The 26,119-nt window shown below is 45.6% G+C and overlaps 2 protein-coding genes across 2 annotated transcripts in view; both read right to left on the bottom strand.

The window, feature by feature from the left end:
• MAN1B1 (mannosidase alpha class 1B member 1) overlaps nt 1-10,130 on the bottom strand; it is a 32,294-nt gene extending 22,164 nt beyond the window's left edge. The window contains exons 1-5 of the mRNA XM_074974077.1: nt 9,874-10,130; nt 7,378-7,486; nt 6,169-6,296; nt 4,570-4,730; nt 1,919-2,022 (exon numbers count right to left, since the gene is read on the bottom strand). Of these exons, the coding sequence (XP_074830178.1) occupies nt 1,919-2,022; nt 4,570-4,730; nt 6,169-6,296; nt 7,378-7,486; nt 9,874-9,996 (625 nt within the window). The 5' untranslated portion in view covers nt 9,997-10,130. The remainder of the gene's footprint in view (nt 1-1,918; nt 2,023-4,569; nt 4,731-6,168; nt 6,297-7,377; nt 7,487-9,873) is intronic.
• Nucleotides 10,131-16,343: 6,213 nt separating this feature from the next.
• Nucleotides 16,344-26,119, bottom strand: part of UAP1L1 (UDP-N-acetylglucosamine pyrophosphorylase 1 like 1) — a 34,794-nt gene continuing 25,018 nt past the window's right edge. Inside the window, exons 6-9 of the mRNA XM_074974094.1 lie at nt 24,359-24,499; nt 22,112-22,297; nt 20,675-20,741; nt 16,344-19,453 (exon numbers count right to left, since the gene is read on the bottom strand). Of these exons, the coding sequence (XP_074830195.1) occupies nt 19,367-19,453; nt 20,675-20,741; nt 22,112-22,297; nt 24,359-24,499 (481 nt within the window). The 3' untranslated portion in view covers nt 16,344-19,366. The remainder of the gene's footprint in view (nt 19,454-20,674; nt 20,742-22,111; nt 22,298-24,358; nt 24,500-26,119) is intronic.

Genomic DNA, 26,119 nt, shown 5'->3' with positions numbered 1-26,119 from the left:
CCTACCTATATTAAGGGCACTTAGACATCAGGATGCCAATGCACTGCATGCTATTACAAGTAAAGCCTAGGTTTTGCAACAAACAAGAACTCTCTCCCACTAGCTCATCAGAGAGCAGATTCCCAGATTCTTTGCTGCACTGGGAGAGCAACTGAAGAGTCAGCTGCCTATTCCTGGTAATCCTCAAAAGCAGTGTGTGATGAATTAATGGAGGAAGTCACTTCCTTCCCCCCGACCAGTCTCCAAGGGACCAGCAAACCACTGTTGAGAAAAAGTTGTCCTTTTTAAGCCATCTCTCTAAACAGCTATTTTTCCCAAGGGGAGGGCACTTCTTTTGGGAGGTGGAGCAGAGAGAAAATCAGGCCATGCTGCCTATTTTCAGTGCCACCCCTATTTCTCAATTTCAGGAAGGGAGAAAAAAGGCAAGAGAGGTCAAAGGTAGGAGCAAATGTCCATTTAAACAAGGGGAGGAAGGTTGTGCATGAAGGCATGCACATACGGGGAAACCAGGAAAAAAATGGTAGTAAGATATATTTATATGGGAAAAAGAAAAGGAGTACTTGTGGCACCTTAGAGACTAACCAATTTATTTGAGCTTAAGCTTTTGTGAGCTACAGCTCACTTCATCGGATGCATTGTGTGGAAAATACAGAAGAATTTTCCACTTTTATGCATCCGATGAAGTGAGCTGTAGCTCACGAAAGCTTATGCTCAAATAAATTGGTTAGTCTCTAAGGTGCCACAAGTCCTCCTGTTCTTTTTGCGAATACAGACTAACACGGCTGTTACTCTGAAACCTGTCATTTATATGGGAGGGACCAAGTGCTTCACCAAGCGAGAGGAATGTACATTTTGCAGAGCAGGGAAGGTGGCTGAGGGCAGGTGCCTATAGTACTCCCCAACATAACGTTGTCATATTCTGGCAAGGCAAAGGAGAAGCCAATAACCAGGAGCCTCTCAAAAACATTCCCTAGTGTAGGGCCATCCTGTTTCCACTGTTGTCCACTTACATAGGAGGTATTAGAGTAACAGCCGTGTTAGTCTGTATTCGCAAAAAGAAAAGGAGTACTTGTGGCACCTTAGAGACTAACCAATTTATCTGAGCATAAGCTTTCGTGAGCTACAGCTCACTTCATCGGATGCATACAGTATGCATCCGATGAAGTGAGCTGTAGCTCACGAAAGCTTATGCTCAGATAAATTGGTTAGTCTCTAAGGTGCCACAAGTACGCCTTTTCTTTTTATAGGAGGTATTGCTGCTGCAGAAATAAAGACAGCACTTTCCTTAAGGATAAGTAAGTATAGTTTAAATATACTCAATTTAATAAATCACTCTGGGGCTTATGGTTTATTGTGGTTTGTTTTTGGTAATGAAATGGAAGATTCAATGTTTACATGCAATATCCAGGACAAGGTTAGGGTACAGATGCACGTGCCCAATATATATCAGAAGCAAAAAAACCGCACTTCGTTTGGGAGTGGCAAGCAGGCAGAGGTGAGCTGCACAGTGGCAACAAGTATAGCACGCAGTCTATTGACACATGATCTGGCAATTACAGCCATGTATGATACTGTGCCATGGTAACAACTAGTACAGCTAATGCAATATTCGTGCATCAGTATTTTCATATTCTCAGTTCTCAGCATTATTTGTGAATCACCAGAAACCTTGAAAAAACATGCACCTGTTTTGTCACAGCAGATCAAGTATGCTGCAGGACTTAGATGTTCTGGATGAACAATGCATAATCTCTTTTCAGTCAGTTCTTCCCCTTCCCCACAGGAAGCAACTCTATCTCAGCTAAAAATAGCAGATTTAAGGGATGGCATAACTTTGACCATGAATCTGAATAGGGAGATATAAACATCTAAATCTCATGGTCAGTAATGAGAAAGGTGATGGTCTGTAGCCCATTACCTGGCTCTTTCTGATCTTCCACAGATGATGGTTTTTCTGGTTCCTTTATTTTACTGGAAGGAGATTCAGTGATTTGGTCAGGTTCTATCACTGCTCCTCTCCAACTGCAAGTACAAGGTATTTCAATAATATTTAACTAGATTAAAATAGAGACAAGAGTTAAAATGAATTATCCTTATCTCTACTGTCAAACATTGTTCATTTCATATTTTCACAACAGACTGATAAACAGGGAACTAAATATCAGACAGGTAGCCGTGTTAATCTGTATCCACAAAAACAACGAGGAGTCTGGTGGCACCTTAAAGACTAGCACATTTATTAGGGCATAAGCTTTCGTGGGTAACAAAAAAAACCCAAAAACCCCACTTCTTCAGATGCATGGAGTGAAAATTACAGATGCAGGCATAAATATACTGATGCATGAAGAGAAGGGAGTTATTTTACAAGTGGAGAACCAGTGTTAACAAGGCCAATTCAGTCCGGGTGGATGTGGTCCACTTGACACCTCCTCATCAATTATTGGGAGTGGACCACATCCACCCGGACTGAATTGGCCTTGTTAACACTGGTTCTCCACTTGTAAAATAACTCCCTTCTCTTCATGCATCAGTATATTTATGCCTGCATCTGTAATTTTCACTCCATGCATCTGAAGAAGTGGGTTTTTTGGGGTTTTTTTGTTTTTTTTTTTACCCACGAAAGCTTATGCCCAAATAAATCTGTTAGTCTCTAAGGTGCCACCAGACTCCTTGTATTTTAGGGAACTAAATGAGATTTTGATCATGGCACAAAATAGGAAAAGATCACTTATTGGCTCATTAATATTGATTTGAAGTCAGTGATTTCTTCCAGGCAAATGGTAATGAACCTTTTATTGAACTGAATTAAGAAATATGAAGGCTTTTAGGATTCCATGAAACAATTGCTGCTGTAATGGAATTTCTAAAAGGAATCAGAAATGTACAAACTCAAAATGTGTGAAAGATCATTGCATTTGAAAATATTACAGGTGTTGACTTCCAGGTTTGAAATTATTGCATGAATCACTTCCAATTGATTAAAACAGTCTCATGCAAATGAGCATTACCAATTCAACTGTGAACACAGGACAGGGCTGCCCGGGGGGGGGGAGGGGGGGTCGTCAAGTGGGGCAATTTGCCCCGGGCCCCCAAGAGAGTTTTCAGGGGCATGTCCTTCAGTGCCGCTGAACACACCCGGAGTGAAGGACCCGCCGCCGTTTCTTCCACTCCGGGTCTTCGGCGGCAATTCGGCGTCGGGGGTCCTCCCGCTCCATGTCTTCGGCGAAGTGCCCCGAAGACCCGGACCAGAAGGACCCCTGGCCCCCTGAATCCTCTGGGCGGCCCTGGCACAGGATAGCAGTAATGTAAAGGGCTTGTTTTGTTACATGGTTTCCTCAACAAAGTGGCATCATAAATCAGTTTGGAAAAGAATTACATAGACAGACTCCTGAAGGTAAAACCTTTTAAATAGGACCAAAGTCAAGAAAGGTTCACGTTGAGGGTTAACAGTTTTAACTACATCCTTTTATGTATCTGTACATTAACTGAATTTCAACATGAACTTTAGCTACCCCCAGAGAAGCATGGTTTATAGAACTCACAAAGCTTGCATGTTAAAAAAAGATAGACCTTATAGATCCAGTTACTACTACTGCATTAATACTGACATTGTTACTAGCATACTACAGACCTACACCGAAGTTATTTTCCTAGATTTACCATCATTGCTGCCAATAGTGCCGCTCTACCAGTAGTAGCAATGGTGGGAGGGCTTGGGTAGATAAGATTCTACAACCACTGTGCGAGGGTTTCGACGATATGATGGCTAGAACACTAGTGCAGACTAGGTGCCACTGCCCGCACCAACTGAGCTGCACCAGTGGCAGCAAGGGTGAGAAAAATTTTAGGAAATTATATCTAGTGTAAACATACCATAGGTATCTGTGGTCAACTTTTACTATTCTCTCTATATTGAGCAATGAAGTCAAACGCTATTGCTTACTCCCAAATTAAGTGAACACCATGATTAATACACCAGAAATTTGTAATGCTTTCACAATACTGGTTAATATGGTTAAAGTAGTACAGCCTCCTTAGCGTGGATGCAGTTACATCAGTATGAAGGTGCTTTATACAAATATAGCTATTCCCATATGGGTAGGGGAATAAGCTATTCCAATATAAGGCACCTTTACATTTGTATAAGTGCATCCATACTAAAGGTTAGTATGCATAATAACACTGATTAAAAAAACCTAAAAACACACACACCCCAACAGACAGTTATACCCCTACAATTTGCAAATGTACATCAGGACTAAGATAATGATGATTGTGCTATTGTATTAGCATCTAACACAGAACAAATTGATAGAGTGAAATAATCCTACAGACTGCAAATTCTTCAGGGCAAGGGCTGCGTCTACCTGTGCATTGGTACAGTGCTTAGTTTAATAGGGCCTGAAATCCTGAGTGGAGCATATAAGTAAAATAACGTTCTAGGCAGACAATGAAAAGCCCTCACAAATTTGTACATTCATCTTATTCCCAATAGATTCTGAGAGAATAAAAATAAAACTAGAAGACTGCTCCAGCAAATTGTAACTTGTTGGAAATATTTCTACCTACCTAATAATGGACTTTTCTGTTTTCTCTTCTTTATCAGCCTGGCCAGGTTCTTCCTCAGTCTTGCCAGCAACATCTTGGGCCTTTATTCTTCCATCTCTCCGTGGCGGTCTGATCTGCAGATTAGGCGGACCACGTCGGACGTGAAGCAGCTTTGAGTGTTTCTAAGAAAAAAAGGCAAAAGTAAATCAAGATGCATATGATCTACTGCATGGGTGGCCAATACCCAGTCCCAAAGCATCCCAGAGTTGTACAATGCAATCTGAGAACACCCTCATTTTTAATATAGAGATGTAGTGCAGGGGACTACAGGTCACAGCATGCAACCTTTCATCTCAACCAGACAGGCGGAGGAGGAGGGAAATCATGTTTGAATTTTTTACCTCTGGTAAAACTGTACATAGCTCCTTGGGTAACAGTTATCGGTGAAGATATTAGCCTACCTGTATCATTACCAGGTATATACATAACACAGAGCACTGTCAAAAATGTGAACTTATTATACACATATATATAACTAGGTGCAATAATTGATACTAGTTATAACAAAGAGATGTGTTACTAAGAGCTTACACATGCAGAAGTGATCCTATATCAGGAATTATTTTTCGTAATAGATGCACATTATACAAATTAGAAGAAAGCACCACATGAGAGATCATTTTCATTTAAAACAAAGAATCCTAAATTCCCTGAACTAATTGTGTGAACAGGACAACGTGTGTGGAGACACAAACACACACACATGCACACTTTAAACAAAGCTCCTTTTTCCTATTACTTCCCCAATGAATTTATTAGAAACCAGACAGTTTGTATGACCCGTTAGGAGTGTATCCATAAAATAAATAACTTTCACACACCTGCAGAGGATCTCAGGAGTTAGAGAGCTACTAGATTTATTATTATTTCCACCTCTTCTGGGAAGCTGTTGCAGTTTACCAGAGATGTTGACTATCCCCTGCTTCATATTCAACTGTGCACACTCTAGCCAGCCACAGAGCCTGGGGGCTGCTCAGATTTCCAGCACTGAGGTTTGGAGAGCTCCACAGCAGGTCAGAGCACATATTGCTGAATGAGAGGCAGGCAATGGTGGGTATGCCTGGGCCTAGGCCAAGCACAAGCAGATTCCTCAAGATAGTAAGATGGAGCCTAGAATACCAGGTCACAAAAGCCTGAAGTATCAGCACTGACAAGCACACCAGTGGTTTAGGAAACATACTGAACACAAGTTCACTATTAAATAAAGCCCACATGATGTCAACTGAGAATTCCAGAAATATCTTACCCCCACCTCCCAAAATGCTTTCATGAGTATTAGCAGTCCTATTAGACAGCTGACTAGCTCCTTCAGACTGAGCTAAGAAGCGAGTTCTCAGAAATCAGAGCAATTCTCTTCTCTTTAAGTCTATGGATACATACAAAAGCCAGAAATACTACACTGGAACCAAAGCCTTTCTTGAGAGTTGAGTTCTCTACCTATAGGAAATTAATTCTTATAACAGGCCTTCGTTTCTTTTTCCATTACAGCTGTTGGAATTAAATGCTATTTGCAGCTCTCACAAACGCTAGGGTTAAGAAGAACATTTTTCCTTGCAATACCTGAAGTGAAAGCTCTGGGTAGTTAGCATCTGCTTTCTGTGGTTCTGGTAAAACAGCTGGATTTGCTGGTTTCAATCCAGGGATTTCTGGTTCTGTCTTCTGATCTTCTGATGATTTGTTCGTTAGACCTATACGGATAAAATACATTCAGTACATATCAAACTACCTGGCATAAGGAATTAACAGTTTAGATGCTAGCTGGAAAACTAACTCTCCCCACACCAAATGTAGACAAGCACAAAAGTAGTCACCTGTATTTTATATGCAAGTGATACCTTTTTTTTTTTTTTTTTGGGGGGGGGGGGGAGGGCAGGGGGAAAAAAGCTACAGATCTTGCATGTCTAACTGAAAGTGTTAAATTACAAGCCTCCATAATAATAGATTTGGGGTTTTTTTGTTGATTTTTTTAAAAACAAAACAACAACTTTTCAATGCTGAAAGAAGACAGTGTTGAAGGCAAACTTGGACCTTTCCGTAAAGTGCTTAAAAAGAGTTCAACCCTTCTGCATAATCACAATGGAGAGAGAACTGTTTTTCTTATCCTCTAAGTCAGTGGTTCTTAACCTTGACTGCAGCCTGCACCCCTTTGGTTCTCAAAATATGTTCTCGCACCCCTTATCAAAAATCGTTGAAGTAGGTCAGTTCTTTAAACCTAGATATATTTTTTTGTTTGTATATTACAGTAATCGTTAAAAAATGTATAATGTTAATAAATACACAGGTTTGATGAAACAAAGTAGTTGTACTTATGTGCCTGAGCTTAATTTGTGTTTTCGATGATGTACCTTCTAAAAAAATCTGGCCTGTCTCGCACCCCCAGGGGTTGCGTGCACCCCAGGTTAAGGACCACTGCTCTAAATCTTTAGGTTTGGGCTGTTTTATTTATTTTTTAAACTAAGTACTAAGGATGTTTGCATCCTCTAAACTCACTATTAGCCAAAACAAAATGTCACTTCAGATATTCATGATAAAGAACCAAAATGAACTGTTATTCAAATTTTTTAAAAAAAGGGATGGATAGAGTAATTTCTACCTGAACATTTGCAATAAAATGTATGTAACATTAACTAAACTTCTGAATAAAATATTTTTTTCTGGTAGACATTGAGCACATCTTGCAAAAATGTAATTACAAAAACTAAGAACATGCAATCTTTAAACCATTTATGACATTTATTAGGGCAACCTTAAACTGTATGGAAGACGTACTTTTCCACTGTTCCCCCATGTTTGTGTATGAAATGACTCCACAGACTGCCAAGAAGGCAAACAGGAAGAGAATTACACTCCGCTGTAGTCGAGAAAGCTGCTTCCATTTCTTTGAGAAAGAAAATAAATAAGAGGAAGACTCTTTAGCATGACACGTAGAAAGCCAGCCCATTGCTATCAAACCAACCAGCCCATGGAAGTTCTTTCAGAGTAAGAAATATGAAATTGATTATGTGTAGGTTTTACACTGTTTCCTATTTTGAAAATCGATCAGTTACTTTGTCATGATATGGAAAGTAGCAACGCAGCATGCTAGCATATGGTAGGCTGGGTCTGAGAACAAATCAGGGCCAGTCACTGGCAGAGTCTGTAGAGCCTAGAGAAACTGCACTGTGATAAATATCCTGGACAGAACATCAACTACAGTACAAAGATTTTTACAGCAACCTTTCACTGGCTGATCTATGCATCTGCCCAGATGTGGTTCTGGAAAAGAGCCCAGAGGCTCCTCCCTTCTGGCCAACGAAGTGTACATAAGGGACATGCAAAGCAGAAGAAAAATAGGAGTGAGGAGGAGGGGGGAGAGAGAATGAAAAAATTATGTTAGTGCATCAAAGCAGGAAGCTTAAAAATAAAATAAGCATCTCAAGCTGGATAGGAAAAGCAAGACACTCCACCTCGGACAATCACTCTTTGTGAAACTTATATAAACTAGAAACTGCCACCAAAAAAAGACAACCATCCACATTCAGCTTTGGGAAAGTTCAGTAAACCAACAGCATAATTAACAAGAAAATAAAACAAAAGACTGTTCACAATTAAGGACAATCCGATGAAATCAGCAGCCAGAGAAGAGTAAAAACCAGCCTTCTATTACGTATGTTCAGTAAACTGCATTTAGTGATAGCATTTTGGGTCTTGTCTATTTTAGTGCCCTCACACCATACATACCATTTCACTCTTTTTTGTTTGTTTGGTTTTTTTTGTTTTTTGTTAAACCAGTGTAACAGCTTGCTGCTAACTTTTTGCACTGGGAAACCCTTCCCACACTGGGCAAAGCAGCATTTGGGCACATCCCTCAGTTTCCCAGAAGCTCTTCTGCCCCACGGTACTTCCCACAAACCTTGCACTCCACTCCTACCAGGGTTGAGACACCAGGTGCATCCACACTGTTGCAGGCAACCACAGGCCACAAACATTTCAGTGAAGACTGACATGTCAACACACTTCACTCTGCCAACCGGCATAGACATATGTTCCCTGTTATTCCCTAAACTGCTGACTGTACAGCAGAAGTCCCGAACTGTGGGGCACACTGCCCTAGGGGGGCACAGAGGAACATTTGGGGAGGGGGCAGCTGGGGCCCAGGCCAACCGGGGCCCAGGCCAGCCCGGAGAGTGGGGGGCGCATAGAGGGAGAGCCATCCAGCTCTGTTCCTGGGCCCAGTCCCCTTTACTCCTGCTTACATTCCCTGCTCCTGGCTCCGGGGGCAGGGAATCACAGACAAGGTGGTGGTGGGGGGGGGGGGTTTGAGGTAAAAAGTTTGGGGACCACTGCTGTACAGTGATCTTGTACATCCCTCCCCCAACGCAAAGGGTGAGATGTTGATATTGCTCAATCTTCTGTGTCACCTTTTGTCACAACTACCTCCTGGGCTACCTGTATCCTTATCCCCAATGTGGTTCCCTAGGACAAGTACAAACGCGGCAGCTCACCAGGATGGAAAGGGAATGAAAGTTGGTAATGCTTTCTCCTCATTTCTCTCCTGTCTCAAGAGAGAGATGAAGGCGTGTAACCCCAGACCACCCCCCCCACGAGCATGTTCACCAGCATCCTACCTCTTTTCCTTGAGATGGATAGGATAAAAGGCTGGGGGGACGGGACCGGATGACATCCAGTGTCCAACCTGCCCCTCTAGGCATATCCTACCTCTTTTCTTTAGACTGGGAAGAGAGAGATGCTGCCCTCTGTCACCCACCTTCCCTATGCAGGGGTGCCTTATGCCCTCTTCCTCACTACCTAGGGTGCCCTTTCAGGGGGCGGGGGGGGGGAATGGGCACTCCCTCACTGATACTGCCACTGCCTGTCCTCTGCACCCCTGCCTCAGTGTCAGAGATACCCCCAACCCTCCTCCACATCAAGTGGGGAGCACCACTCCCATAAGGGCTCTGCCACCCCCTCCCCATACCTTTCAAACAGTGGGGGGACATTCCCTCTTCCCTTGACTGCAGGGGAAAACACCCCCTCCCCCAGCAGGGTCTCCCCTCCCCCAGCGTCCGCCCTCTCCAGTGGGGGAGGGGGGCGGGGCTACTAGGCCCCCCCTGAACCTCCAGCAGGGGGCAGCGTCTCCCCGCACCCAGCGGAGGGGCAGGACCCCTCACAGTCCATGAGACCCCCTTCAGCAGGGAGGGGGCGGGGCGGCCACATCACCTGGGCCCCGCCCCTTCCCGCAGGAAGCAGGCCCCCACCCGGGCCAGGTCCCTCCCTTCCCCTCACCCTCCAGCAGGAGCGCCTCCTCCAGGCCTTGCTGTTGTTGTAGCCGCCTGCCCCCGCCGCCTCCCCGGGGCTCAGGGTCACCGAGATGAAGTCCCGTCTCGGCGGCGGCGAGGCCGAGAACATAACGGCGGCTTCAGGAAGCAGAGCCCGGCGCGCGCACCGCTCCCAACCGCCAGCCGCCGTCCGCCCCAACCGCCATTATCCTGCCTCGGAGCCGCGCCAGACGAGCCCGCTTCCGGGTGCCTCTCTAGCCTCACGCCCTGGCGGGACTCTATGGCGCCCCTAGCAACAGCCTCCCACTTGTGTGCCTAGCAACGCCCGGCCTCGGCTGCCATGGGGGCACCAGAGATGCGTTGCTTCCCGTTATCTCTCATTGCGCCCCTGCGAGGGGGAGCAAACCTCACTGTGAAACAGCTCCCCCGCCCAGACATCCACCAAGGGGTATCGCCTTTGAAATGCAAAAAACCAGGACAACCCAGCACCCTCCCCGGCAAGGCAGGCCTACCACAATCCCAACCACAAGGCAACTCCGCAACCCCCCTTCAACAGCCACTGCTAGTCTCCAGAGAGATAACGCATAGAGATAAGAGATCAGTAACATCGCACGCCTCCTCACTCTCGTGCGACTCCAGCCCTCTCTCACACGCGTGCCGCGCACTTACGTGTTGGTGGCAGACAGCTACTGGATTTCCAACAGTTTTGATCTGTTATTGCTTAAACGGTGGAGGTGGGAACACTGCAGCATCTTCGGCTGGATGCAGAAACTTTTAACACTGGATATCCCAGAGTATTGTGATAATCATGCAGATCTTTAGACCCAATTTAAAAAGACCCAGCCAATTAAATGGTTTTTCTTACAAAGCCATTAAAAAAAATAACTGGCCAGACCAGTCAAGTCAAATACTGGTCAGGTGGTAACCCAAATCCACCAGCCAGGCAGGGCACTTAGTGCAGAATTTGATCACCCTTTGGCTACAGGTAGGGATCATTTCACCTGTCATCACAATGCAGCCACAGTGGGGGTGAGGCACAGCAACTGGTTTACCAAGGCCACTTCAGCGAATGTAGCTAGGGTTACCAACTTTGGTTGGACGAATTCCTAGAGGTTTCATCACATGACATCTTTAATTAAAGGTTAACCTTTAATTCCTGGAGACTCCCGGACAGTCCTGGAGGGTTGGAAACACTAAATGCAGCTCAACGTGCAGCCACAGGGAGCTCCTAGGTCACAGGGACCCCACCAAGCTCTAGTGTGAAATGCTTCAGGGCACAATTTGAGGGGTCTTGCATGCAAGCTCTGCAGCGAGAACACCTAGTTCTTGAAAAGCACATTGACTCTTGAGGCCATTGGGGAAGTAGGGTGCTCCCCCTTGATGATCTCCCTGGCTTGTGCACATTGCAAATTTCCCCCACTCCCACCAGTATTTAGCAGGAAACCTCCACCCACTCTCTCTAATGTCCTTCACAAACACACTCGTCCTGAACACATTTGTGAGTCCCCTCCCACAAGGCTGATATTGCACAGGAATTTGGAGGAAGGAGGATCACACACTAAATCATGGCTCATGCAGCTAGGGAGAACACTCTCATAGGTTAAATTTGCTTACGTTGGCACTGTGTTTAACAGTTGCACACAAGGCTATGTAAGAGTTTAGCACAGGACATGGTGAAGAAGAATCATAGTTAATTGAAACTGCAGGGAGAATGGAGGGGGATAAGATGTAATTATGTGAATTGGGATATGCTAGCTAAATTGTCCCAATATCTGTAAGAGAGACAAGGTGGGTGAGGTCATATCTTTTATTGGACAAACTTCTGTTGGTCAGAGAGACAAATTTTCAAGCTACAACACAGAGATCTTCTTCAAGTCTGGGAAACAATCAGAATGTCACCGTTAAATACAAGGTGGAAGAGATCATTAATAATGCTAAACTAACATATTTCAATTTATGTTAACATATTACTTATGCTAAACAATCTGTTCCACCTTGTATTTAGCTCTGACACTCTGATTAAGTTTCCCAGATCTGCAGAAGAACTCTGTATAAGCTCAAAAGCTTCTCTCTCTCACCAACAGAAGTTGCTCCAGTAAAAGATATTCTTCTTCTAGTGATTGCTCATATCGATTCCAATTAGGTGTGTGCGCGCACGCACCACCTGCTACAAACTTTTCGCAGGAAAGTTTTTCCTTAGCAGCTCCCGTCAGGTCGGCTGTGGAGCCTCCTGGAGTGGCGCCTTCATGGCGCTGAATATATGCCCCTGCCGACCTGGCCCCTCCTCAGTTCCTTCTTACCACCAGTGATGGTTGTTGGAACTGCAGTCGCTTGTCTAGCAAATGTTTCCCTTAGCGTACTTTCTGATAGTTGTAGTTTAGCTCTTAGTTAGTTGTATAGTTAGTGTATATGGTGCATATAGTGATAGATAAGGTTTGGGAGTGGGCTTTTTTCCCAATCCCTAAACCCCCCTCCGCCCCCGCCCTTGGGCTCTGGAGCATGCCGCAAGGCCAAAGGTTTAAACCTTGCGGAGTCTGCAGCAAACCTATGCCAATGAGTGACCCCCATCACTCGTGTCTGAGGGAGGCACACAAGACTGACAAGTGCAAAATCTGTATAGCTTTCCGCCCTAGGACGAAAAAGGAGTGAGACTTCTGCCAGAAGCAACTGCTCATGGAATCTGCTCTTCGCCCCCAGCCTGCCACGAGCCGTCAGGACCTGGCCCCGAGCGTGTCCATACAGAGCGCCCCGGCACGTGACACAGTGCCGAGGAAGGACTCTAGTCTAAGAGACCCTCAGCACTGGTGCTCCTCGGCACCGTAAGCTTCAGCCCAGCACTGCTCCCACTTGCCGGTGCTGCACGAGCACTATAGAAAGACCAACAGTGCGTGCTCCCCGGTACTGAAGACAGCGGGACCAGCATACGCATCACCAGTGCTTCCCGCGAAGGAGCACTTGGCACCCAAACAGCAAGAGTCAGAGCAGTCGACTTCGGTCCTTCCACAATCACGAGTGGTCCATTTGGCCAGTTGTCATACAGTCCATCTTCCAAAGGTGGGGGTTTCTCCAGGTCGATCTGTTCGCCACAGTGCCCAATGTTCTGCTCCTTCCAGAAGCACAGCCCAGGCTCAATCATGGACGTACTCCTGCTACCCAGAGGAGGCTGCCTGCTCTATGCCTTTCCCCTGATCCCTCTCATGCACAAGGTTCTACTCAAGGTCCGCAGGGATGGAGCGGAGATAATTCTGGTGGCACCAGTGTGGCCACGACAACACTGGTACACCACGCTCCTGGGGCTGTTGATGGACGCCCCGATCCCATTGCCACTCCTCCCCAACCTGCTCACTCAGGACCATGGTCGTCTTCATCACCCCGACCTCCAGTCCCTCCACCTCACAGCCTAGAAGATTCATGGCTGAACCCCATGGAGCTTCTATGCTTGGAACAGGTAAGGGAGATCTTACTTGGCAGCAGAAAGGTCTCCAGTAGGGCCACATATCTGGCAAAGTGGAAAAGGTTTAGCTGCTGGTGTGACCAGTGTCATATACCCCCACTTCAGGCGCCTATATCTCTCATCCTAGAGTACCCTCTGCACCTGAAACAGCAAAGCCTGGCAGCGTCATCCATAAAAGTACCCCTCGCTGCTATCTCGGCCTTCCAACTGGGAGTGTCTGGATGTTCCGTCTTCGCCAACCCCATGGTTGGCCGGTTCCTCAAGGGTCTGGAATGGCTACATCCCTAGATTAGACAGCCTGTTCCTGCATGGGACCTTAACTTGGTCCTCTCCAGACTAATGGGCCCCCCCTTTGAACCACTGGCAACTTGCTTCCTTCTCTACCTGTCGTGGAAGGTAGCCTTCCTGGTCGCCATTAAATCAGCAAGGAGTGTGTCCAAGTTAAAGACCTTTACCTCAGACTTCAGGTGCAACTCAGACCTCACCCAGCCTTTCTTCCTAAGGTTGTGTCACATTTCCATAATAGCCAAGACATATTCCTGCCTGTTTTTTATCCTAAGCCTCATGCTGGTAGCCACGAGCAGTTGCTGCATTCTCTCGATGTTGGGCGGGTGCTAGCATTCTACATCGAGCTCACTAAACCATTCAGAAAGTCGAACCAGTTGTTCATAGCAGTGGCAGACCAGAAGAAAGGACTCCCAGTCTCATCTCAAAAAATATCTTCCTGGATCACGTCATGCATCCGCACGTCCTAAGAGCAGCCCCAGCACTTACGGCACACTCCACAAGGGCACAGGCCTCATCGGCGGCATTCCTGGCCCAGGTCCCGATACAAGAAATCTGCAGGGCAGCAACTTGGTACTCAGTGTATCTGTTCACCTGCCATTATGCCATCATCCAGCACACCGGAGATGATGCAGCATTCGGCAGAGCGGTACTCCAATCAGCGATTCTATAACTCTGACCCCAGTGCGTAGGTAAGGCTTGGGAGTCACCTAATTGGAACCGATATGAGCAATCACTCAAAGAAGAAAAAACATTTACTCACCTTCTTGTAACTGTTGTTCTTTGAGATGTGTTGCTCATGCCCATACAAATACCCACGCTCCTAACCCTCTGTCAAAGTAGCTGGCAAGAAGGAACTGAGGAGGGGCCGGGTTGGCAGGGGCATATATTCAGTGCCATGAAGGCGCCACTCCAGGGGGCTCCACAGCCAACCCGACAGGAACTGCTAACCCCTATAAGGAGGTCAACCTTACAGAAGATGGTAGCTGCTCAGGTCCTCAGAACACTGGCTAGACTTAAGAACACTCATCAGAGAATTGCCAAAACCAGAACAATTGCAGCCAAATGTGGACATAAGAATGGCCATGTTGGGTCAGACCAATGGTCCAGCTAGCCCAGTATCCTGTCTTCTCACAGTGGCCAATGCCAGCCTCTTCAGAGAAAGTGAACAGAACTGGGCAATGTATCGCGTGATCCACCCCATTGTCCAGTCCCAACTTCTATCAGTCAACAGCTGGCAGCTATGCTAAAACGCTGAATTATAGGAATTGTGAGGAATAGTGTTTGGGGCCATTACTGTAGACTATACCATAGTAGTTAAATAAAAGTTGGCACAAGAGATTGGTGAAGAGACATGGAACCTTTCAGATCTAGCTCGCTGCTTTGAAGGTCAGTGACCAAAAACCATCAACGACTATCAGCTGTTTGGCAGATTATGTGAATGGGGTTGGTGCTTTCAGTACTATTTTATTCTGAGTGGTCCAGTCCAACAGGACAAAGCCTACCATCACCATTGACCATAATCAGACGACCATGTTGTAACCTCAGAAAATAATCCTATCTTCTACACCCTAGAGGTAGGTCCCCCTCCAGGTCAGGTCTGAACCACAATGGGGAAACAGGGAGTTTGCAGCTGCCCATGTCCTGTCAGTTCTACAAGTGGACTTCATTTCTCATCACTATCAGACTGGCACTAAATCATCCCAGCCAGGGCTTTGTCAAGCCTGACCTTAAAAACTTCTAAGGAAGGAGATTCCACCACCTCCCTAGGTAATGCATTCCAATGCTTCACCACCACCCTCCTAGTGAAAAAGTTTTTCCTGATATCCAACCTAAATCTCCCCTACTGCAACTTGAGACCATTACTCCTTGTTCTGTCACCTGCTACCACTGAGAACAGTCTAGATCCATCCTCTTTGGAACCCCCTTTCAGGTAGTTGAAAGCAGCTATGAAATCCCCCCCTCATTCTTCTCTTCTGCAGACTAAACAATCCCAGTTCCCTCAGCCTCTCCTCATAAGTCATGTGTTCCAGTCCCCTAATCATTTTTGTTGCCCTCCACTGGATGTTTTCCAATTTTTCCACATCCTTCTTGTAGTGTGGGGCCCAAAACTGGACACAGTACTCCAGATGAGGCCTCACCAATGTCGAATAGAGGGGAACGATCACGTCCCTCGATCTGCTGGCAATGTCCCAGTGCAGGAGTGGCCAACCTGTGGCTCCAGAGACACATGTGGCTCTTCAAAAGTTAATATGCGGCTCCTTGTCTAGGCACCGACTCTGGGGCTGGAGCTACAGGCGCCAACTTTCCAACGTGCCGGATGGTGCTCACTGCTCAACCCCTGGCTCTGCCACAGGCCCTGCCCCAACTTCACCCCTTCCCTCCCCCTCCCCTGAGCTGGCCATGCTCTCGCTCCTCCCCCTCTTCCCCCCAGAGCCTCCTGCATGCCACAAAACAACTGATGGGGAGGGAGGGGGAAGGCGCTGATTGGCAGGGCTGCTGGTGGGTGGGAGACGCTGGGAGCAGGTGGTGGGAGCTGCTGACTTATTACTATGGCTCTTTGGCAATGTACAGTGGTAGATTCTAGCTCCTTCTCAGGCTCAGATTGGCCATCCCGGTCTAGTTTTTCAGGCTTAAAAAGAGAAAAATATAAAAAACTAGTTTGGTAGTTATAAAACTCTACAGAAACAAAGACCAATGAATTCACAGAGTCCTGAAGCATTTGGTATAGTTTCCAGGTGTTTATTTTCCTTTGGCAATAAATCATCAATTCACACCGTTTAAAAACTCAGCTTGTTTAGAAAACTCATTCTGATGGGTGGAGGAGGGAATGGGAGGATGTACAACGATCCTCCTTGAATTATTAAAATACTAGAACCCAGCAAACCAGCAGACACATCACCAATCTGCCATTTGTGAAGAATCACTAGGATTTTCCTGTAGATTGTTCCATAAATAGAACCCCTTTTAAAAGTGATTGCTAATGTGTGATGTTAGAGTAGAAGTATTATTCCACTTATCACCTTGGTGTAAATTTCTATATAAAGAACAGCTGTGAAACTGAACTTAGAGCTCAACTGTATGTTATCAAGAGGCACTACCTATTTTAGACCCAAATTTAACTCCATCCCACTTAGCCTGTTATCCTACTTTAAATTAGAGCTGATAAGTCTGAAAAATTGAACCTATGAAAAAGCATTCTGCTGAAAAATACATCCCCCATAATGTCAAACTTTGCCTATTGTGCTCCATTTCTGGGTTATTGTCATAATCTTGGAAGAAAGTGCGCAATGCCGATATCTTTAAAACAGATCATCAATAATACTATGCTTGTATTCCACAGCAGCAGTGGCAACATCCATGATATCCAGGGACAAAATACCAGAGTTTGACCCACATGCAAGAAATACAGATGAAAACCTACTAGATGTCATAGCAATATCTTCATTATATAACTGTAGTCAAGAAAACTTTGGGAGACATAAAAGAGTGATCTCCCTTTGTTTTGTAAAAAGTGTCATTCATCATAAATGCTAGAATTATTTTAACCCAATACATGACAGATACACATAATTAGTATTTAAGAAGTTCCCTTCAAATCCGTTTTAATGTTCCAGTTTAAGACACAAGGAGCCAGGAAAAGAACATTCAGCATTCTCATTCAGCTCCTCTTTGAAAACACAGTATACAAACCCGTACCAGCAGCTACATGTGCATGGGATGAAAGTGTGTTGGGCTGAACTATACTTCAGGCTCTGAAGAAAATGTATTCATTTGGCAGAGGCACTCTGCAGGAAAACGGTATCCTTCGAGCACAGTGTAGTTTAAAATAAACCTGTGCCTGATTTAACAAGCATCAGTCACAGAGATACTGTGTGATTTGGCTTCAGCATCATTCAGTAACTTGACTGACTGAAATCGAATTACCTCAGGAAAATCCTGCAATTTAGATTATAGACTGTCAAACTGTCAAAGGCAAGTGCTTAATTTACAATCAATCTTTAAGGTACCAATTACACACGCTAATGAAGTAATTAGGGATGCAATTAGTGATCTGCATGTGCAAATGGCCATTTGCAACTCACATGTGCAGATAGAATCTAAATTTAGACTGCCAGATTTGCATGTATGAGTTCTTTCTTAAGAAATTATGGGCCCAGTGCATAAATTACAATCATGCTACAGGCTATTTTTATATTTCACCAAAATTCTGGGTACAGTTCAGAGGCAGGAGTTTAAAAAAATCACTAACTCTTAGTTTATAAAAAAGGTTTATGTTTAATAACAAGTTCAGCAATTGGCTGGTTGGGGCAGCTGAAATATCAGAATCCAAATGAAATATAGTCCCCAGTTGCCTTCTTTAGCTTTCTAAAATGGCTGTTATTGGGGCTGGGGGGAAAGGACTCTGGGTGACAACGTTTCCGACTGTGAAGATACCTGTAGAACTGCATCTGCAAATGCAGTATTTGGTCAATATACTCAGTATATTTTTATAACTATGAAATGACTTTGGTAATGGCAGTGCAGATTTCAATGGATTGGTATTCCACATCACAAAGCACTACAGTGCCAAAGACTCCAAGGAGAAGGCGCTTCCACCTCATCCTTACAGGTGCTTCTCCGAGGGCAGGATTGAGGTGCAGTTTGCTACACATGATCTGCTAATTAATAAGCCAGGTTCTCAATCTTGCACTTCTCACTAAACATTATTTAAAGATAACTTTAAGAAGGAAGTTATGACAACAAGAGTAATACAAGACTTCAAGGGAGGCAGGAGTACTGGACATGTATCCTTCCACTAGGTTGTAAAGGCATATTATTGCTGTTTTATTGCTTACATAGTTTATACTGGGAGTAAATAGTTCTTGCCGTTTGGATTTAACAGTTTTCTCTACCACCTGGATTTCTTCCAATTATTGTTTTAAGGCACTTAGATAAAGTCCAAACATTAGAGATATGCTATAAAGCAAAATGAAAAAACGTTCACAAAAGAAGTGGAAGGATCTTGTAAAAACATTTTTATACTGATTTTTAAAGACTAGGTCACAACCTATAAATGTCACACTTAGCCAAGTAGAATCCCTCTAACCTGGATATCTCCTTCATATTTTGTTGGTGAGGTGACTCCTGGACATGCAAGCCTTTTATTCCCAATTCTGCAACCCTTCTGTTAAGAAACACTTCTTCACACCAAGAGCCCCAATGAAGTAAGCCCCAATTCTATGCATTTGGGCTCCCTGAGTGAGCACCATTCATCAGCAACGATTGCAGAATTGGGATCTTTGTAGGATTAGGTAAAAAAAACAACCACCAGATATTCAGGAGAAAGAGCCCAAATCCTGCAAGGTGGAATGGGACTTGAGTGTGGTCAGCACTTTACAGAATTGGGTATCAGAATAAGCTTCTTCATATTCACACACAACTCCCAATAATGTCGGTGGGAATAAGACGTAGTGAGAGGAGAATTAGACCCGTTAAACTGCAAAGCAGATGGATTTGGTCCCAATGGCTCTTCTAAAATAAAATCTGGTTAATAACTGGGAGCACAAATATAACTTCATTCATACCTGAACCTACAAGTATGCTGAGGTAAAGATGCTGCCTTCAAAGTTAGCAAACAGAACTGGAGTATGTGTCTATATATTTGTCAGCATAATTGCTACCCAATCAATTATCTCTATCATTAATAACAAAGCCAACGGTTTAGCAGTGTCTGTTCCCAGCATAGAGCTGATGGCCAGATTTTTATTTTTTTCTTCATTCAAACATCTTCTACCATTTCTGTTTTGCTTTCATCAAGTATAAAGGGCGAATAGAAGTCTTTGCTCTTCATGTGTGCATCCAGACCCTGAAATTATACGACAACAACATGCAATTAGGTTGTAAACACGTCAGACTTGGTTAACTTTGTTATTTTTAGTGCATGTAGTACTGGGGAAGGGTGACTCACAGCTCAGGAGGCTAAAGATTTTCTAAAGAAACAATTACAGGCCCAGCTTCCCCTGCAGTCTGCTACAAAGCTGAACCTGGTGTTTCCACAGAGATGCAAAGGGGCTTAGCCACCAAGTGCCCATTAAAGTCAGTGGGAATGACATAGCTGAACCCCCTTGCAACAGATCTCTAAGAGGAAGAAAGGTGTGTTATTAACCCAGGCTAGTTAACACACGGTAACTAACTCCAGGCAAAATCCTAGTGAACACGAGGCAGTTTGTAGTTAACATGTGTTAGAAGGAAGAGTTTAACCCTAGGCTCCTTCATAGTCTTTAGCTAGGGCTACACAGCAGCTGAGACAAGTAATTCCCAGTCGCTCTTGTGGGGCTGTTATTTCCTGTCCTATCTATCCTAGATAAAGCTGTGTGCTGCATGGCCTGCCTCCTACATGCTGCTATATTATTCTAGGCTGCTTCCCCTTTCTTCCACACCCTGCCCCTGGCTAGAAACACCGAAAGAAAGCCTCTCCCACACGATCCGGTAAGTAGTGGGGGGAAGAGGAGCTCTCCCCACAACCAAAAAAAAAAAAGTTGTTCTACAAAGACAATCAGTTTCAAGAGCAAGACTCCACAGATTTCTTCTGAAATGCAGTCTCGCAGAGAGGCAGAGCATATACCAAGCAGGTTTGTTGCTAAGTATTATTTGCTCACTAAGGGAGAGATCCTTATCTGATGTAAACTGGTGTGCAGAACCACCCCATCTAAGGATTTGGCCCGATGAATTTATTAATCGTTATATTTTGCACATCCAGAAAGCTTTTAGTCAGAGGATCTCTCGAAGCATTTATAAATCTTAAAGTTTCACAGCCCCAAGGGAGGTAGGTATTACAAATCTCACTTTATAGATGGGTAAAATTGAGACACATGGAGATTAAGGGATTCAACCAATGCCATACAGTTAGTCAGTGGCACAGCTAGAAATCTAAGGCAAAAGGTCCTGAATCTCCGGCCCCTTGGGCTAACCATTACCCTATTTCCAAGCAACTGCAAGGTGAAGAAACCTGCTTTTTCAACAGGATACACACACACACACACACACACACACCATTAAAAATATCTGCAGAGACAATTATACTCACCTCTCCAAAATAAGACACTAATGGAGAAATCTCACACACAGCAGGAGGATCTTCAGTTCCTGATAAACTAAAGAATAAAACACAGGATTAATCTTTCTCTTTACATGTCTGTACAATGATAGCATCCTTGAGAGAGCTCACAGAACAGAACAGGCTACCAAAGGGTCAAAACATAGTTTACATTCAGAGATTAAGCCTGGGTCCTGTGACAGTTTAAACCTGGATTATGGGTAAATAGGAGGAGTTAACATTTCCTAGCTACTTCAAATCAAAAGAAACAAATGCACGCAAATTTTGATGATGTGCTTTTCAACTAATATTAACAGCTTCTGAGTTTACTGGACTAGGAGATGATGAAACAACAGCCCCAACACCCCTCCATTGTAAAGTTTGTGTGAATTAAGTGTGAGAAAGGAAGCATCTGAAATGGGGATTGTTATATAGTAGCTGACAACCAGATGTTAGTACCCAACAGAACAAAAACACTGCTATACAATGAGAAGTATTCAGAACAGCTGGTGCAGGTGGGGTAATACATCTCTGTGGTGCTGGTTAAGCCCTTAATGCCAAAAGAAAGATTGACTGCAACAAAGGCAGTATTGCTGCCAATGTTCTCTGTGTCAGGATTTCTATCCTGGGGGTCAGCTTTAAATCCTGCCAGTGCTCCATGGGTGCGCGGAGGTGAAATACTGACTCAGTATTCTCCTTGACCACCTTGGCCATGCCCCCCCTCCATACAGCATCACTCACATTTGCGGATGCACGGGCCCCTACACAACCTTGGCATAAGTCCGGTTGTGACCACTCTACACTGCGGCAACCTCAGCCCTTGATGGATCTTCTGTCAGCAGAAGCCTCTGCCAGAGGTTTATGCCTATGGGTGTCTCGACCCCATTAAGGGGATCTGCACACTGGCTGCCCTGTGACCTGCACCCAGAACACATTCCACCTCCCATGATTAAGGCTGCGTGTTTGTTACGGAGGTCGCGCAAGTCAAGGACTCCGTGAAATTCCGCAGCTGCAGCAGCCGGTGTGGCTGGCCCCAGGGCCGTCAGAGCAAATGGCCCTGGGGCCAGCCACACCGGCCACTTCTGGAGCCACCCCGCAGCCCCACAGTCAGCCACACCAGCCACTGCTGGAGTGGCCCCAGGGGCAGCTGCACCAGCCACTGCTTGGCAGCCCTGGGCAGCTTGCCCAGGGTCCCCCAGAGCAGCAGCCGGTGGGACGGGACCCAGACACCCCCAGTGCAGCAGGGCTGGTGCAGCTAAGATTTAGTCCGGGGTGTTTATAGTAAAAGTCATAGATAGGTCATGGGCAGTGAATTTTGGTTTATTGCCCGTGACTTGTCCATGACTTTTACTAAAAATACCTGTGACTAAATCTTAGCCTTACACATGATCTCTGAGCAGTTATTAGTATTGATCTCCAGTGGCTCACTTGAGTTTCTCTGGTATCCTGCTGCCATTTTCATCCAGGAATCTGGCTCCAGCCTTCAGAGCCCAGCGGTAATGCTGAGAAAGGAGGGATCGCCGAGCTGTGGTCGGAGTGTCTGTGTCAGCCGTGTCTGCGTTTTTTAACGGGGAGAACTCCTCTTCCCTCAAAACTTCAAATGCAACAAAATTCCTATCAGTGAAGAGGAGGGGTGAGGAAAGAGAGAAAAAGTTTAATATTGGTCCTCTCTTGATGGTACAGACACTTACAGTTTTCACAGGGTGGTGACTTATCCTAGGTAGCACTGATATAGCATAGCCCTAGCAGAATTAAGCCAGGCTTAGCCCCCCTCCCCACGTGGAGAGGGAATGAATACAAAGGTCCTGGGATGGGAACACAGGAGTAAGGGGGAAAGTAAGGGCAGTTTGGATAGGAAGTTTGTTGTGAAGAGGGCAGGTGACAATTCTACAGAGCTCCCAGGCAGAAGGTCTAGGGGAGAGAGACACCTTCAGGGTGCAGCAGCCTGCTGGCTGGGAAGCCCCAGCTAGAAGAGTGATAAGCAAGGGACCGTGAGCCCAGAGGGTGGGTTACAAGTGGGGTGAACTGAGAGGCAGCAGTAAGGCCGGAAGCTAGGCTGGGTAGCCCTGCTACACTGCACATGAAAATCTGTTACGAAGAAACAGGTCCAGCTGATCTCAGAGCCCTGTTTTTCTAAAACAGAGTAAATTAGGTTTCTTTCCTTAGGAGGGGGCTGGGGTCAGCAACCCGGTTATGAACAAGCCACCTGCACAATGCAGTCAAGCAGAATATTAAGTGTGTGTCTACACAGCTGTGGAAGGAACCTCCCAGCCTGGGTCGGGGCTCACACTAGTGCTCTAAGAGCAGCTGTGTAGACAGAGCTTTGATGTTGCATCTCAGGCTGGAGGGCGGGCACCGAAACCCACCCCTGCCCTAGGGTTCAGAGTCCGAGCTCCAGCCTGAGTGGCAGCATCAAATCGCTGTCTAGCCCATGCCCTGCTAGCCTGAGTCTGTTGAGCCAGGCTTGGAGGCTCGCTGCCGTGGGCTGTGTGGACATAGCCTACAAAGAGCTGTTTTTCAATACTGGGGAAGGCGAATAGAATCTCCCCAAAGCAACACCTGCACACTTTTGCATTTCAAATGTGGAAGGCATCTGTCAATGCATTCTGCCACAGTTAAAAATAATTGCTTATAATTAGCCCTTTCAAAGCTTGAAACTCAGATCTGTTTTTGGAGCAGAATCATTTTGCCATCATGGTACACTGGTTTATTTTTGTAGAGTTGCTCAGTAGGGCTAGGCAATGCACCCTGACTTGTTTGTGTCAGCAGTCCTTCAGGGATACTTGTTTATTAAAAAATAATGCTCCCAAAAAACACAGGATTTCCATGGACTGTGCAAGCAGCTGTGAGGCACAAACTGCTGGATCAAACTTTGGAGAGCTCAATCCGAAATTAAATCCCTTTACTATAAATGGATTTAAAAATCTAAAAACAAGAAGCCACCACGCTCAGGCCGAGGTTCCTTTATATTTATATCTTAGCCTGGAGTGAATCTTTAGTGCTGAATTCTAGACCCAGGAAAACAGAGTTTAGGATAAGAATGATGGTAGATCCTTGAGCTATTAAGTGCAACTCCCTTTTCCCCCAGATTAATGCTACATTAAGACTGATCTTGTACATGCATTAAAAAGTCAGGCAACATTTATTGTTCCACCAGCAATTGTAACTTGGCCATACAATCCTTAAATAATGTGGGTTACGGCTGTATATGGTGCTAATTGGACACCTGGGCTTAATACGTATGTAAAATCTAACAGAGTCACAGTTGCCATAGGGAGCGCAATTCTGGATGGCCTGACTTCTGTGGGCTTACAACCTTATGGTTGAGAATTCAGCCAATGTAGGCTTTGCGTGGAATTTCCTTGTTTCACGTATAAGACAAAGGCCCACACCACCAGATAACAACCAGTGGAGTTTGCAGTCATTCATTTGCAGACCTTCAAAGCAAGGTTCACAGGTGCTGGGGCTATGCGCTCCAGACCACAGCGCACCCAACAGGGCATGTGAAAAATGAAGCTGGTCACATGCCTGGGGCCATCGCAGTATCGCGGGACCCCAAGGGAGGCAGCAGTCTTTTCGCCAGCCTCCCCAATGTCAATTTCAAAGTCCATGCTACCCGTAAGGCGTGCTGCAAAGAGAATACTGAGAAGGAAAAGATTGACGTCTGCCACTAACTTAGAGAACTGGAACACATCAAACACAAACTTCTCCAGCTTTATCCCGTTTGGCTTTAACGGCTTTACCAGATTTCCCTCCTCGTCGACGTAGGGCACCTTCTTTATGGCTACATGCTGCTTCAGCTGAGGCTCAAATTTCCTGCCAGGGTGAAAGAGGAGGAAAACCAGGTTCATTTACTTCATATCCAAAGCATAGGCAGGGGAAATCTCAGGTCTCAGAAGCAGACAGCTTATTACTACTATTAGCCGTACCTTGGGATTACTGAGTGCCATTCATTCCAAAGCTCTTTACCAACAGATCAATAAATTATGCCTAAGGATCACTTCGCTGACCACAGAAATGCAGCCACCTCTGTGGGGAAACGTGGCAGTCATTCTGTGCCACCAACACCACACAACTGCACAGGGCAGAAAGTGAAGAAGAATCCTGTGCCCAGTTGAAACGGCAGGAAGAGTTTTAAAAAAAAGTAACCGCCAGAGCTGGAATTTGATCAGGACCCTTAATTCCACTGGCTCTTTTGGGATCCCAGGCCAAAGCCAAAGATCCTTACTCAGACAAACCTACCGCTGAGCTCCATTAAAGGTCTGCCCGACTCCAGACTGAACCGAAACTAAATAAAGCTCCATCTACTAAACAACCTGAGTGTTGCATCTCACCCAAGGAGAGGGGCCCTCCAGCAGCGTAGTGTCCCCAGCACTGTGCTGGGCCATTGGTTCAGCTCTGACTTCAAGGGAAGAGTGCACCTTAGTGACTCGCCAGCATCACTCTTTGGGGCATCCAGGTGTTCCTTGGACACCTCCCTCCCCAACTCTAGGGGCAACACTCACTCTTGCCAGAGCCCAGTAATTTTGCCCAGTCCCTTAACTCTATGACGCAACCATTGGAATCTGTGGGTGCAATTCCTTAATCTGATAGAGGTCACTGCTGGCCTGTGCAGATCTCTCCCTCCCTGTCTAGCCCCAAACATGCCTAATCCCTGTCGACCCAGGTAGGTTCACTTTCTTAAGAAGATGAAGTAACCACAGTGATTCCATCAACAAGTGAAGGCTGCTTTCTGCTCAGGGTCTGGTATGAAACTAATCAGGCAGTTATTCTGCTTAGGTTCAGGAACTCCAGGCAACAGGAATGCCCAGATCTGACATGGAATCAGAGAGCACGAATTCACAACAACAACCAGGAGGGAGGGAGGGAGGGAGAGAGAGAGAGAGAGAGAGAGAGAACGAACACAAAAAGGGGAGCGGGAAATAAAACCAACCAACCAACCAGTTTAAAAAAGAGCTGGACTGAACTGTACATGGTGTGAAGAAACTTGTCCTGCTGGAGAGTTGTGAGGTGGAGTTCTCTGGAAGCGGGGTGAACACACTCAGCCAATGAAACACAAGACCATTAGGATTAACTCCCATTGCTGGATCGTACTCAGTGGGTAGGAAATGGTTCAAAGCCGACTCACAGCTGCTTTCTCTGAATTACCTCTCTCCTGGGCATCACAAAGCACAGCTCCAACCCCCTATAGCAATGCCTCTGGAAGCCAAGTTTCCCATGCTCTAATGATGAAGGTTTGCTCCCCCCACCCATCTTACTAAGAGAGCCTCTTCATCCATGTATGAGCCCCACAGACCTCACCCGTTTCCCCCAGCACTTGCTCTTGAAATCCCACACCAGGATTAAAATCCTTCCCGTCGAAGATGACTGACATGACCGGACTCCTTCGGAGCTGCTCTTTAATCAGCCTACACTGCTGCTGAGCACAGCAGAGCT

Source organism: Natator depressus, chromosome 16 (genome assembly GCF_965152275.1).
Source record: "Natator depressus isolate rNatDep1 chromosome 16, rNatDep2.hap1, whole genome shotgun sequence".
In the NCBI taxonomy this organism is placed as follows: domain Eukaryota; kingdom Metazoa; phylum Chordata; order Testudines; family Cheloniidae; genus Natator; species Natator depressus.
Note: the sequence above shows the minus strand (reverse complement) of the source record. Positions and strands in the feature narration are given on the sequence as shown.